Raw genomic sequence first — 15,603 nt, forward strand, 5'->3', positions numbered from 1 at the left:
TTCCGCAGGGGTGGGCAATTGAGACCAATCGCATGGAAGCCATTTTTGAGCAGCCAGACACCGGGGCAATAAGAAGAGCACAGCAAGGGGCGCTGCGTATCTGCGAGGCTTTGAAAAGCCGTTTCAATAATGAGTCACAGTAACGTGAGCTGCTTGTCTGCATTGTGCTTTCCCAAACCTTCACTTGGCTTGTATCACCACCCAAGCACACTGCTTCTACTCAATAAAGAATATTTGTTTCTCGAATCCATTTACTTTATTTAACAAACATAGTGAAGAGGGAAAACAGAAAAATAAGGTAACCTTGGGGAAAAGGGGTTGTAAAGTTGGAATGGGAGAAACATTTTCAGCTGTGTAACATAATACCACATTCCAGACCATCAAAGGTCTGTGAATGGACACCTTCTGTTCCTTGTACCCTCCTCCTGAGTTAAGTGAAAGGGATAATGGACTTTTCTCCCATGCATCAGGGAACGCTTTGGGGAGGGTGATTCTGCGCCAGGCAATGCTGGCTGGCTGTCCACCAGGGTCTGCAGAGGGACTCTACCCTCCTGCTTCTGTTCCTGCAGTTCAACCAGATGTCTCAACATGCCTGCTTGGTCATAATCTGAAGCATCTCATCCTGCGCCGCACACTCTTGCTCATTGGAAGCTTTCCTGCTCTCCCTGTCCATGTCTAACTTCTCAGACAGTGAAATCCTCCAGCCTCTCAGCTCTGTGTCAGCTGTCCCAGAGGCGTTCATTATCTCAGTGAACATGTCCTCCCGCCTTCTCTTTCTCCTCCTTCTACTCAGCGAAAGTCTGCATTCAGATGTTGACGACACGCTGAAGTCATGTCAGGAGCAGAGGTAGCTAGTCAAACAATGGCCCTTCCCCATAGCACCACAGAAAGCTGTTTACAAATGGCAGGGGGGGGGTTCACTCTCAAATTGCAGAATCTCACATGTGGGGCCCCAGTCCCCTATCAGCCACTTTAAACCTTTAACTACTTGCCAACCCATGCTGAGCACAGTAAAGGCACATTAGCGGCTGCGTGGTTTGGCGATCCAGAATGTGTGTGTGGGAGGTTTACATGCCTTTTTTTTTCTTGTAAGAGCACTTTTAATGAGAACTTCCCCTGTTTCCCCTAGGACGTGACCCTATGTGATATCAGTCTCCTGAGGGTAACAGAGGCGGAAAGGAAGGAGATGCTGCAAGCGTCTGGGGATAGACCTGGTCTTTATGCTGCTATGCTGTGTACCATAATGATGCCAGCAGAATTCATTCAGGAGTTGCGTGGGAAAGTGTCCTACCAATTAAATTAAATTAAACCATGGTGGAAGAAATAAGACTGCCCTGCCCTGAAATCTTCTGCAAAGGATTGCAGAGTCCCTCCATGAAAGTTTCCTAGAGATATCCATGGAGGATTCCTGGGCTATCCGAGTCCACATAAACAGTCTTTTCCAGGGGCTACCCTCTGCATAGCTGGAGCATCCTCTTGTAAGCAGAGAACCACAGCACCTCGCTTTTTCTTCATAGTAAACATGCAATACCACCGAATGTGGGCGCCCACTAAAGTTTAACTGGACTTTGATTGTAACTTTATACTCAACAGAGGTGCCTTCCCCGGCATCCCGGTCGGCCACCGAGATGTCCTGCGACCCACCGGGCTCCAGGATTAAAAATATTTCCTGTCTCTTGGGGAGAATGGATCCACCGCTCACCTGTCTCCTATTCTTCTCCTCCTCTTCTTCCTCATCCACCATATTGTCTTCCTTGTTGTCCCTAGACTCACACACCTGTGAGGTGTCCACATTGCTTGTGGGGGTACTGGTAGAGTCACCCCGGAGAATTGCATGCAGCTCGTTGCAGAACCAGCATGTGTGGGGTTCAGCACCAGAACTACTGTTTACCTCCCTTGCCTTTTGGTACTCTTGGCAAAGTTCTTTTATTTTCACACGGCACCGCTGTATGTCCCTCATGTAGCCCTTCTCCCCCATTCCACGAGCAATCTTTGCATAGATGTCAGCGTTTCTTCTGCTGGATCGGAGCTCTGCCTGCACAGACTTCTCCCCACACAGCGATGAGATCCACCACCTCCCATGCAGACCAGGCTGGAGTGCACTGGGGGCATGTAGTCTCCATGCTCAGCTGTGCTTAAGCTGGCATGCTCCCAATGCTGATCAAACAGGAAATGGGAAATCAAAAGTTCCCAGGATTTTAGCAGGGGAGGGGCTGTTTCCTGTGTACCTGGCTGCAGTGCAGCAGAGTTGAGAATGATCTCCAGAGCGGTCACAGATGAGCATTGTGGGACACCACCTGGAGGCCATTTAAGTCGAATTACACAACGCTGCATCTGCACTACCTCGCAGTCGACCCATGAAAATCGAATTAAGTGCTACGCCTCTCGCAGAGGTGGATTACAGAAGTCGACGTTAGAGGCACATACATTAACAGGTGTAGACACATACATTAATAGGTCGACTTAAGGCGGCTTCCTTCAACCTAACTTTTTAGTGGAGACCAAGCCTCAGTGACAGAGCCTACATTTGAATTTGAGAGTCCCTGGCTCTCAATGCTGTGCTCAATCCATTAAACCACTCTCTTATAAACATACTCGGAGAGTAGAAAATGAACACAAAAACCAGAGGCAAAGGAAAGTTCTTCATTTTCCCGAGATTCAATGGATACTTTTTAAGGTCTGCAATGCAGCTTTGTCAGCCACCAGGGAGGCTTTAGAAGTTTCCGAGCTCCCACTTCATGGGATTTCCTGCCTGGGAGAAGCATGGACACATCAATTATGTGGAACTATTATCAACTAGGCTACAGGGGACAGCTGCTGTATATGGAATTCAAATAGCAACATACCCATATGTGTTAGGGTTTAGGCTCTCTCTTATGCAATTGAATATTCCTATGCAAAATTCATGGACCCAGTGGAGAATACCACAGTACACACAAAGAAGCAATTTCACAAACCAGGAAGAATTTAAGGTATAAAGGCTTTACAAGACCCTCCAGAGCTGAGCTTTCATGCAGAGACAACACAGTCCATTTTGTAGTGGCTTAATGTGGTTACAAAGTGTTATAAGCATGAATTCAGCTGTGTTTTAAAGAGCATTTTCCCCATCATTTTAACCAAGAAGGTATGAGACCAGGCAATGTAGTTTATAAGGGCTAGTTTTTCAATACTGTCTTCTGACATTCCACCTACAAAGTCAGAATGTGTACAGTGAATATTTGTATATGCAGAAAGGCTAATTGCACACTAGTGTTCATTTGGGAGTACAATTACCTACTTTGCACACAATGGTGCATGCACACTTTGCTGGAGAAATTTAGGAAGCCCAACAGGGACCAGATTTCCCAATATGAATACTTAAATTGCCCTTGAGATCCTCGACTTGCTTCCACAAGTGGATATTTGCAGTGAGTGCAGGCAAATTTTCTGGCTACAATTTGCTTCCTCCTCCCTCCCCCACTTCTGAAAATGTGTCTCTAAATATAAGAAATAAAAGTAAATACAGGCAAGGCTGTGCTGGTACCCAAACAGCATTTCCTTGAAACATGAACACAGAAAACCAGACATGGACCCAAGCCACAAAATTCTGATCTGGAACCCTGCTTCTGCTCCAGCTGAGAGTGTTCAGAGTTGGGGGTTTGGGTCAGCCTCCCCTTTGTGAAAACAAGAACCACTGAACAGACAGGGCTCATTCTGCCAAGGATCTAAGCAATCAGTGAGAGGTGAGGATGCTCAATGTCTGCCAAGCTCAAGCTCATAATGCAGTCAAAGGAGCAATCTGCTACTCTCATTCCTTACTGATAGGAAAAGCTGCTTCAACAGTGAGTTCAGTAAATTATAGTTTCCTGTACACATGCATACAATCCAGTTTTGAAAAGCTAGTAGCCGAATCATTGCAGCATTTAGATGGGAATACAGGTACCGGTGTTAGAGACAGCCTTCTGAATATGTCCTTATTCATACGAAAAATGCGATAACTCTACACAGAATGTGTTTTCTATTTGCAGGTGATATAACATTTTCCTGGTAGATGATTTTTTCTTTTCCTCTCTTCATATCACACAATGAAATGTGCATTAGCCTCTTCTGTCTCCAATATTCTAAGCATAGAGCACAATTTTTTTAAAAACACATTTTGTTGCAAAATATCATTCATGGAACCTTTTTGTTGTGCAGACTTAGAAACGTAATAGAATTTCCTCTGATACTTTGTGCTCTAGATGCATCAACCCTTCTGAAAGAGTCCCTTTGAAATACTTTCCGCTGTCCTTGCACTTTTGAACTTATTTTCAATTTAAGAAGAATCAAACCAATACAAAACATAAACCTTCCCCAGAGAGAGGAAGGTAGAAAGGCCTATAACATTGGAACCATTCTCTTTTTCAATTCCCTGCTGCCTCGTCTTTTTAGCTTACAGAATTCACTCAGGTCAAGGAGGGGGCACTGATCTGAACAGAATAAAATGTGAGTGGGGGTAGGATGAGTGGAGAAAACAGGGACTTTAGCAGTTCTGCAGTGTACTGCCTCACCCAATCCAGGGTACGTTGGGGTAGAAGGAAGGATCTAGCTTTATTAATTTAATGGCCACATTTGCAAGAATGTCCATGCTAAATTATACATTTTCAGCACGCCTGATTTATTCCCTTATAATCTAACCACACCGTGAAATCATTAAAACTGATTTTGTTTTATTATACCTACCAGCCAGCAGTGAATTCCACATGGGCATCAAAGAATCCAGTGATGTGGCCCGTAGCGGCTTTCCAACCTTCAATACGAGCTCGGATCAGGCCTTCCCTTTTCTGGTTGCGCACCACTTTCACGAGCCCCGGATATCGTTTGTTGACGTACTCTTCCAGAGGTGCCTTCAATTCCTCTAGAGGAGAAAACCCAGAGAGCCAACTCAAAAGGAGCAACAGTTTCCATAGGGAATCTAGTGTATTAATCGACTCTTATCACTGGTGGAGCTCACTGGTACAGGATACCTTAGAGAAGCGGCTAGTAGGAAATGCAGTAAGTAGGCCTAGTCAATGTTAATTTGGGAAAAGGGAATTTCAGGGAGCTAGAAGGCTGAGCTGAGTGAATAAAAGGACAAAAAACACAAGTCTTTGACCAGGATGTTGCTACTGTGTTACATCTAAGGCAAAATTTTCAAAAGTGACTAAGGCACTTAAGTACCATTTTCTAAAGAGTCTTAAGCTTCTAAGTGCCTAGCTGCCTCTTGAAAAGGGGACTTAGACACTTTTGAAATTATACCCCTACTTCTGTATCTTTGTTCCTAATTTCTGAGCATTTGTTTAGTCCCTATTAATGTCTTGGACAGTCCCTTCACACAGTTTCTTTTTTAAATACTTGTTTGTAAATTTGGGACCAGATTCTTTGCCCCCAACCAGTTCCTTTGTGACATTCAGACAGCACCAACGAGCTGGAATGTGGGTGTATGGCCACCACATAGATGGTGTAAAGCCAGCATCACTGGCTCCTATGCAGCTACCGAATAGGACGTGCTTTCAGGGGTGTGTCAGAAGCATTATCTTTGGGATCATGGCCAGCTCGCATAAGATAGGACAGTACCTAGGTTACTCTGATTTATACTGCAATTGGGACTGGTTTGGTGCAGATCAAACCAACAGGATGAAGGAATCATAACCTGGCTGTGTCGTCTCCCTTCCAAACTCTCCTGTGTCAAGTAATTCCCAACAGTGGAGAAAATTAATCTTAATCTTTATTGGCTTTCCCCTCTCTCCTAAATGTGATTTTAATGTATTTTACCTTTTTGCTCGTCAGCTATTTCCTCTCTTTGGACTATCTCTGCTTCCCAGGCTTTTTATCACTCTGTCCTCTTAGCAAAAACTGAGAGGCTTAGAGCAAATATGAAGGGACAAGGCTCCACAGAGTAGCAAGAGACCAGGTAAACTTCCCTGCTGCACGTGGGGCACTGTTTCATTATAAAATAAAATAAAATGTCACCAATACTGTTAAAAGAATCAAAGAACTACTATAGTTGATGTTAGTGATTTTGCCTCCTGTAGGTTTGAGTGGATTGCTGTGAACATTGCAAAATGAGATCAGTCGAGCAGTTTAATCAGCCAGTGTCGTTTAAATTGCTGCAAACTGCACCCCTCAGTTTCTCCCTTTCCTGTGGCTCAGCCTTGCCATATCAATATCTGTGTTGGTTGCATACAAACTTTGCCCTTGGACTACCTGAAATCCTTACACTTTTATTTATAGCAATGAAGAGATTTCTGCTTCATTCAGCGGAGCCTAAATATCATGCGCTATAACTACTTCTACTTACTGGGAAACTGCTGATCATTTAATTAAGTTGTTTAAGGCAGCGTATGCTCTACTGCTGAGTACATAATGGCTCTAAGTTTCTAGAGTCACTACTGGTACCAAACTTAGTAGTACTTTCTGATGCCTGTGGTGTATAAAAGACATGCAATGTAAAAGCAATCTCTAGTGTATGCACATGGAAGCATATAAAAATAAATAAATAAATATTGAATGCTGGAGTGTCAGATCAATTATGGAAAAGCACCCCAAAGTCTGGGTGCTTATCCACACATTACTGGGATCAAAGCTCTTGAGTTTGTAGAGCTGGACTGGAAGTCTCATGAGACTAGACTCTCCTGGGAGATTTCCAACACTTCCTGCTTCCAACTAAATTAGAAACACTTGGCAGTCCTGCTTCTAGCCCCAGATACAACCTGCCTGCAAAAAAGGGGAAACTGTAGCAAGTGTTTTTGATTCTCAAAATAAGGTTCGGTTTTGAGTTAATAACATGCAAAACACTCAGGCTAGGGGCCTAAAACCCTTATTTGCAAGGTATATTCCATTGAATACTACTTAATTCTCTAGTTTTTAAAAAAATGCTCTACCTTTTTGCAGAATAAGAGGAATGCAGAACTGTATCAGAAATTCTGCCCTTTCCCACGAAACCTTACATGGGGTAGTTTATCTGTTTTGTCCACAAAATAAACTAATGCAGAATAATTAAAATAAAATGCACAACACTGGGTATAGTCTTTGATATGGTTGTTAGTATTTCTCCTCCCTTGTGCCAATCATAAATAGGCCAATCATAAATTGTGCTGGGAATTGTGCAAAATTAGTTTGCAATTCTGACAGCAACCAAAACATGCCATGTGAGGGAGGCCGGGTGATGCAGTGGATAGAGGAGTGACTGGGACTCAGGATATCCAGGTTCTGTTCCTAGCTCTGCTTGGTATCCTTGAGCAAGTCACGTCACCGCTCTGTGCCTCAGTTTCCCAATCTGTAAAATGATACTTACATCTTTTATAAAGCACTTTGAGATCTACTGATGAAAAATGTGATATCAGAGCTAAGTTTTATTATGTACCAAGACAGACCACAAGCATCATATTGTTAAAACAAATTGCTGGAGAATGACTCTTATTTCTGCAGGGCTCAACGGCTCCATGATATTACCTTACGGCCAATGCCTCTGCATGTCTAGGAATTCCTATGGGAGGCCTATCGACCTATTTTCCCCCCTCCCCCCTTTTCAGAAAAATCACTGTTAATGCAATACACAAGGTCAGAATAGTTGCTGAGATATGAGTAGTAAAGTAGGTCACTACTTTAAGAAAACATAGCAATGGAAAACAGAGGAGTAAACAGTAAACCCCATCTATTATGCTTAGCTAGAGAAGTCAAAGGAAATAGAATCAGCTATTCCCTCTCCTTATGCGCATTCTTCCAAGCACATAAAAATAGTGCTTTCGTGAGACTGTCTTTCTGGCATTGTTCCTCCTCACATATCTGTTTCCCTCAGGTAGAGTCTCTGTCTTTTATGCTGAAATGGGGAAGAAGGGGGAAAAAAACCTCGCAACCCAAAGCATCTGCATCACAAACATATATAATTGTGGCAACTTCGGTTTCATGCTGAGCCACTCATAGGAAACCAGTATTTTATGGAGGTGACATCCCTTCTGTGAGAGGCTTCAAGGTGACAGAGAGACAGAGTTTTTCTGACAGACAAAACCCCACATGTATAGCATCAGTTTCTGACATATTTTTGTCAAAAGGTAAGCCATTAATGTTGCATGATCATGGATTTATAGGCCACATTAAACCAGGGGTGTTGGAACAATTTTCATAGTGTGGGAGCTGAGAGCCATTGAACCAAACTATAAACCCTGTATATAATGGAAACTACTTCAAGCCAGGGGGTGCAGCAGCGCCCCCAGCACCCTTAGTTCCAGCACCTCTGCATTAAACAATGACAAGACATTCAAAACTAGAGTTTAAATTTCTCTGCTGAAGGAAGGGGAAAACGCTAATGGGCGTTGTAGGAGGAAGGTGAAAGTTTAATGTGCCCCAGAGTGACAGAGGGAGAAGGAGTATTAATATGCTCTTGCAGACATACCTGTGCTAGCTGTAGGCTTGCTAGCTTGCTAAAAATAGAAGTGAGAATGTTGCCGTACAGGCTACAGCACAGTATGTACTTGCTTGTACAACCTGGGCTGAAGCCCAGGTCACCACGGCCTCGCTTCTATTTTTAGCAAGCTCGCTAGAGTCCAGCTAGTGCAGGTACGTGTATTCGAGCTGCCATTCACATCCCCAGCTGCAAAGTAGACATATTCTTAGTGATGGGTGAACCTCAAGTGGCTTAGAGTTCTAGTCTGGTACAGATAAGCACCTAAGATGCTTCTGCAAACAACTTGGATTGGCAAAACTGCAAGAACAGACCTGTGTGCAATGCTACATTCTTTTTTTATTTTATCTGCGCAGGGTTCATTTGGTAAATAAATACCAACTGTATTGCAGCTAACACTGATGGTCCATATTGAGATGGGACCCCAGGAGGAAAACTCAGGTCTGGGTTGGACTTTGGATTTCGACTCAGCCCATCCCTGGTTTGTCTCATTAGAAAGATAGGTCCTACCTGTAAAACTTAGGTACAAGCGTAAGGAGTGAATATCTGGCCCCACTGAAGTCAATGCCAAAACTCTCATGGCCTTCATTGGAGCCACAGTTTCACCCAATGATCCAGATTTCCAGGTGAGTGGGGGCTGGTAGGAATCTGAGATTTTGGGACCCTCACGTGCTTTTAAATACACAGCCATGTCCATCCCATTGGCGATCAACTGCAGCCGGGATCTGTGAAGCCTGCACTGCTCAGTTTCTGCAGAGGTTGATTTTGCACCATTCCTTCTAGATGAACTCTGCTGGACTGTAAATCAGAAGTCACTCTCACATCTAATCTTAATCTAAATCATGGTAAATTACTCCTAATTTTATCTTGCATTTGTTGTGTTCAGCAATCATTTTAGTGACTGATATTAGCATAAAAGGAAAATAACTCAATGCCTGCCAACACGGCATTGTCAGAACATGCAGCTTTAGGCTCTGAATCCAGAGGGCTATTGCATTTAGGTCAGTAGCAGCAAATTTATTCTCTGTTATATAAATTAAGGGCTGCTTTATCCCAAAATATTGCATCTTTGTAGCGTAGCCCAGAGCCACATTATGTAATAAGTTTGAGTTCGGAAATAGCATGCCAGAAATTAGATGACCTCAACAAAGGGGGGGGAGAAGGAAGCCTCCCCTATGAAGTTGTCATTCACATAAATTGGTTACCCTGCCCTGGGCTTCGCTATTTTCAAGGCTTTCTGCTAATTAGAGTAGGGGAGAAAACGTCACACAGTTCAGAGAACTGACTGCAGTTCTGATCAGTTTTGTTGTGCACTTCGTTATAACATTTTGCTCTTCCACATCACCACCGATGACCAGAAGATTTAAACGAGCTTCACAAAAACACTAAGTCTCACAGCATCTCTAAGAGACACTTTAGCATTACAGGTCTGTCGCATCGTACGCGCATTTAACATGCGCGATTTCAACTTTACGCGGTCGGCAAAAAAAAAAAAAGAAAAAAGAAAGAGAAAAACAACAATTTGAATACTATACCTGTAGTGCAGGCGATTTCGCCCGCCATTGAACTCAATGGGGTTTTGGCTATACGCGGTTTTCGCTTTACACGCTAACCATGGAACAGAATCCCCGCGTAAGATGAGACAGACCTGTATATCCATTTCACTCTTTCTGTTTGTAAACTGAGGATCACAGAAGCAAAATGACTTGCCCAAGGTTACAAAGTGAGCCAGGAGCAGAGCGGGGCCTGGAACTGAGGCTTCTTGGTTCCAGATCCATTTTTCTAATTACTGGGCTATCTAACTATCTAGCTCCTCACCACGGTATTTGAGCACATGGACCTTACATGGCTTACAGATGGGTAGTTTGAAACAAATTCAACACTGTGATGGAGTTCAGAGTATTCATCTCCATTCTTTCTCAATTCTAACCTTATTCTCCACATTGGTGCCCATTCCCCTCTTTCCTTTGAAGAGGGCTGGATGGATTCTCTTTCAGCTCACATCCACATGTTTTTAAAATCACGTTTAAGTTGGAGGTAATAAATATTAGTACAAGAGGAGGTGAATTTTTGGTATTTCACATTTCATGAGCAACTTCAAGGTAAAAGGTAAAGGACACTCCTGGTAAACAAGCCAGTAGACTCTATTTCAATGATCTCTTGATTCCTATCTGTCTCAATTAATCTTTAGTGGAAGATGAGTCCCAGGAGCTAGAAGCCCTAGAAACCAATATATCTGCTGCTCTGTTAAAAAAATGGTCTGGCTGAATATTCAGGTTATGTTTGTCACTGGCAATTTTATTGTGCCACCCAAGCTTTTGGCAACCCCATGGTCTCCAGCTGTTACCGTCCAACTGATATCAGTTATACTATCAACTGGAATTGATAATACTGAAGGCTTGGCCAGCTACATAGGCATTTGAGAAGGTTACTTCTGGCTCATCTGCTAGCACCGAAGATTTTGGATATGAGGATATTGGTTTGATTTTCAGCCAAAGTAATGTGCAAGAAGCACAGAGGAACAGTAGACACAGTGGACAGAAGAGTGTCTGTCCTAACTGATTAGGCTGGCCTATCGCTGAACTAGAGTGAGGGGGGAACTTTTGTAACAAGACTTGGAAATGGGCAAAACTTTGAGTTTCCACATTTAGTCGTGTACCTTTTAGGTGAAGCTAAGGGAAGGGAAGCAGCTGCCAGCAAGTGAATTATAACATATGGATAAAACTGTGCAAAATGTGGTGACTTAGGCTGCATTATGCACCACGCCGTGGGTTCAATAGACCCCAACACACACCAAAACCCAGAGGGATACAAACCAAACGGTTTGTCATGCCCCTATATACATTGGTCAGGTCTGCACAATTCTAACCTGGCCACAATCTAGCCAGCATAATACTAGCTGTAATTAAACAACTTGTTAATTAGAAGATCTGAGGTACCTTGGGATTTGTGTTGGCTAAGGCAACTTTGATACCTAACAAGACTTAGAAGGCTCTTACCTTCATGTAAGTCTATTAAAACCTTCCCCTTTTTAATGCATTCTTCTTCCAAACCTGTAAAACAGTGAGCTCCCAAGAGAACACATAGGAAGCATTGTTATTGCTGAAATGAGCTGAGGAGCAAGATAATGATATATCCAGTCACAGCGAATATTGTTATGCTGAAGTAAATTACAACCAGTCACATGGATCACTGAATGTACCTAGGTATTTTAAGTAGCCTTTTATCTTGGAGTTTTCTTTTATAGTCTGAGGTTTTCTTTTCAAAGAGATATTATTCCAGATTAAAAACACTTACAGAGAGACCGCAGAAAGGCAGGCGATGCTTAAGCAACAGTCTCAGACAAGTTGTGTGACTGTGAGATAGCATATTGTCTCAGGGGCATATTCTGTATGCCTCCAGCGACCTAGGAAATGTGTTATCACTCAGAAACACAAGCGGTGTAGCGTCTTTGCAATTATAAACCAGCGCAACAAAAAACCAAAGGCAAGTACAAAACAAGTCTTTACATAAAAGTATAGTATGACTTTCAATGGGGAAAAGTTTCAAAACTGAAACTCTCTCAGCATTTGCCTTTAGGGGAGTAACATTTTGTTGCAGTACATTTGAGTTTCTGTCTATGTTTACAATTCAGGTCTACCCATTAAGAAATGTTACATTCAATACATCTCTGTAATACATTTGTATAATTTTATGTTTGCGATGTTTATTGTATATATCACCGTGTAGTGATGCAAGGAGGAAGAAAAATCTAATGTGTCTTTAAAAATCAGTTTATTCTAATCTGGAACCACAAACATCAAACCATTGGATGGTGTACCTATAAGGCAGAGTTAAGGATGCTTGAGTGCCTGAACTGTGTGTTTCTTACCTTTTCATGTTGGGATTTCTTTTAAATGTAATCTTAATTCTCAGTTTCCTGGGTGTTGTTATTCTTGATTTTGGGATAATTAAAACATCCCTGTAAGGTCTTTTACTCTTAAATTACTGAGATATAGTCTCAACCTCAACTCCATTTTAATGTAATTATGCAGGGTTTTTTGTATTTTATACAGAGACACACATACACCTCCAAAATATGAAAACCAGAAAGAAGAACCCTAACTTTTCAAAGGCCACTAGTGATTTTAGATTCCTCAGTTTTTGAGTGCCCAGCTGGGTATACCTGAAAGGGTCCTGATTTTCAGGAAGTTCAGAGCATCTGCCCTGTGAAAATCAGGTTCTTTTCAGGTATCTGAAGTTTGGCATCCAAGATCTCTAGGTCAGCGATTAAAGCCGCATACCTACAAGTCGTCTTCTCACACAGCGCCTCAGAAATACAGTCTGCCCATTCATAAGCATCAACAACAAACCAGCCATACTCAACCACAAAGTCATACCCTGAAAACTTTAACTCTGACCTCTGTTTACTCCTAGGATTCCTGAGAATTAATCATTATTCACTATAACCTGTAGTTTAGAATGTGGAATTATTTCCCTGTCAGAACCTTACTCATTTTATTAAATCCATTTGTTTGTAATATTAGAAGAGTGAACCCTAAGATGTTGTTCTTACTATGAGTAACTATTTTCTATCTCTGAGGCTTCTTGGGTATGTATCAATAGCGTGGTTTGTGGAGCTCTGGTATGTACGTTGCTTTGTATAATTTATTATCATTTTGGCATCTTGCAGGAAGGCAGAGTCAAGGTTATCTGGTTTACCGTTGTGACGCCGGCTGAGGGATGCTGCAAAGGGCTCTGATGTAAATCGGAGTGCTTTGACAAAGCAGCAAAAATGTACAGTGAAACAAGCCAACACTTTCTAAAGCTCTTAGGGGCACTAAAGTTAACCAAGCTCAGTCTGTGCCTCCCCCCACCATTCCCCCCACATATTGAACAACACTCAGGTTTCTATCCACCCTCTGACCTGCCCACAGAAAGCACTGCCTGAGCTAGCACAGTCTTCCTCAGAGCAGATGCCAGTGAAGATGGTGCCTTTTAATCTCAGCAGCAGATAAAGAATGAGAGTTATTAATTTTCTATTCTCATTGCCAGCTGCGGTCTCTGCTATTCAAGGGAGCAACGGTTTTTAAAAGGATTCATTTCGTTGTCCTACTCCTTTCATAAGTGTCTCCAGAGCTTACCAATAGCATTTGTTACAATATTAGCTTCAGTGCTGCATACTGAGTGGCTGACAGAGACTGTTTAGATGCATATTTCTTTGCACAAGGCAGGGACTATTGAAGATAAATAATTAATACACATGGGTTCTCCTTTAAGCCATACTTCACTCTCTATCCAGTCAATGCAGTGTAACTTAGTGGGGTATGTGCAGGATTTCATTTTGAGATTTTCAAAGAATTTTTTCCCCCTGTAAAACAGAGGATATACCAAAGACTGCAAACACAAATCACCTTCACCTTTCTTTACTGGTCAGATGAGGAGAGAAATGCCCAGCTTGTGTAAATCACCAATGATTTTTGTTGACTTCAATGAAGCTATGTTGATTTCCATCAGCTGAGGTTCTGACCATAGTTCCCCTCCCCCAAGCAATTATTATAATTCATCAGTTTTCTGTGGTGCTTATTACTGTAGTGCCTATTTTTACAGGCTTGAGATGCTTGCTTTATTCCAGTTTTATCTTGTCACATCTTAAATGCAACCTTTCAGCCTTCTTTGGAACGAAAAATCAGCTATCATCCCCCTGGTTCTTCACTTCCAGTTGTAATGTATCACAGGATGTAGAGCCCATAATTATTTGTATTATTTCAGCCTATGCAACAGATACTGATGATTTAACCCTTTGTTGGTATTCATTAAGGTTTTAAAAAAAAACAATAAATGTTTAAAAATTGAACGCTGATTGTTTTCTATTTTTATAATTTGTATAATTAGAATCAGGGTGGAGGAATAATTTGGACTTTGAAAATAGCAGCATAGAACCCCCATAAAAACTCAAAATCCAGATAGACTCAGAATCTCAAAGGCAAGAAGAGAAAGTGTATCAAGAGAAATTGAGAACAGATTGGTCCCATGGATGGGACACAAGGAAACCTAGGCTCTGTTCTCTGATCTGCTGCATAATCTCAGGCAGATCACTTCCTCTCTGTTTCCTCTTCTACCCTTTGCCTGTGTATTTATTATTATTACTATTAACAACAACACCTAGCTCTTATGCAGTGCTTTTCATCCATAAGTCCCCAAGTGCTTTACAAATGGAGGTCGGTATCATTATCCCCAATTCACTGATGGGAAAACTGAGGCACAGGGAGGGGACATGGCTTTCCCAAGGTCATTCACAAGGCCAGTGGCAGAGCCAGGAGTAGAACCCCAGTCTCCTGAGTCCCAGGCCGGTGTTCAATGCATAAGATCATACTACCACATTTAGACTGTAAGGCTCAGATCCTCAAAGGTATTTCGGAGCCTAATTCTCATTGAAATCAATGGGTGTTAGGCTCCCATGTACTTTTGAGCATCTGAGCTTAAGCTTTTGGGGGCAGGGACTGCCTCTTACTATGCGTTTGACAGTGCCCACGTACTAATAATAATTAATTAATGCTCTTTAGCCTCCTTCCAACACACGGAGATAGTTCCTTTTATTCTCCTGAAAGACAGATTGCTTGCAAATTTATTTAGAAGTCTAATTTGAGGTTTGATTTTGGTTCCGCTTATACCACTGCAGCTGATGGAATGGACGCTGACCGAGGGGTGGGAAGAACTGTATGCTGAACAGCACCTGATCTTCCAACGCATGCAGCTCTTCACATCACAAAGCCACTGTCCTCCTATCACATTGAACCTCTTTATGAGGTTTTACTCCCCAAGGGGAAAAAACAAATGTCCTACTGGACCTTTTGGGGATCAAGTGCTCCATGTTTCTTAAAGAGCTCAGCCTACCTTACCTTCATCGCTATTGTCGTCCACAAGGATAATCTCTTTCAGGAGGTGGGCTGGCGTGTGATTAACAGCGCTGTGCACTGACCGCAGGATCACTGACAACGCTTCATTCACAAAGATGAAAATAATGGAAATCTGGGGCAGATCCTTTGCATATTTCAGCTCTTTGCACCTGTAGCATGAAAAGACACAAAAGGAAATTGGGTTAACAGGATGCACGCTGCAGTGTTAGAAGCTGAGCACACATGCAAAATATCGTAAAGGGCAATTTATCAAGCTTTACGACTGTGTAAAGTTGCCTATTCTTGCAGACCCCACGTACCACC

The 15,603-nt window shown here is 42.4% G+C and overlaps 1 protein-coding gene across 1 annotated transcript in view; it reads right to left on the reverse strand.

The window, feature by feature from the left end:
• GALNT17 (polypeptide N-acetylgalactosaminyltransferase 17) overlaps positions 1 to 15,603 on the reverse strand; it is a 278,406-nt gene that overhangs the window by 172,327 nt on the left and 90,476 nt on the right. Inside the window, exons 3-4 of the mRNA XM_065418385.1 lie at positions 15,283 to 15,449; positions 4,702 to 4,876 (exon numbers count right to left, since the gene is read on the reverse strand). Coding sequence (XP_065274457.1) covers positions 4,702 to 4,876; positions 15,283 to 15,449 — 342 coding nt within the window. The remainder of the gene's footprint in view (positions 1 to 4,701; positions 4,877 to 15,282; positions 15,450 to 15,603) is intronic.

Source organism: Emys orbicularis, chromosome 17, assembly GCF_028017835.1.
Source record: "Emys orbicularis isolate rEmyOrb1 chromosome 17, rEmyOrb1.hap1, whole genome shotgun sequence".
Taxonomy (NCBI): domain Eukaryota; kingdom Metazoa; phylum Chordata; order Testudines; family Emydidae; genus Emys; species Emys orbicularis.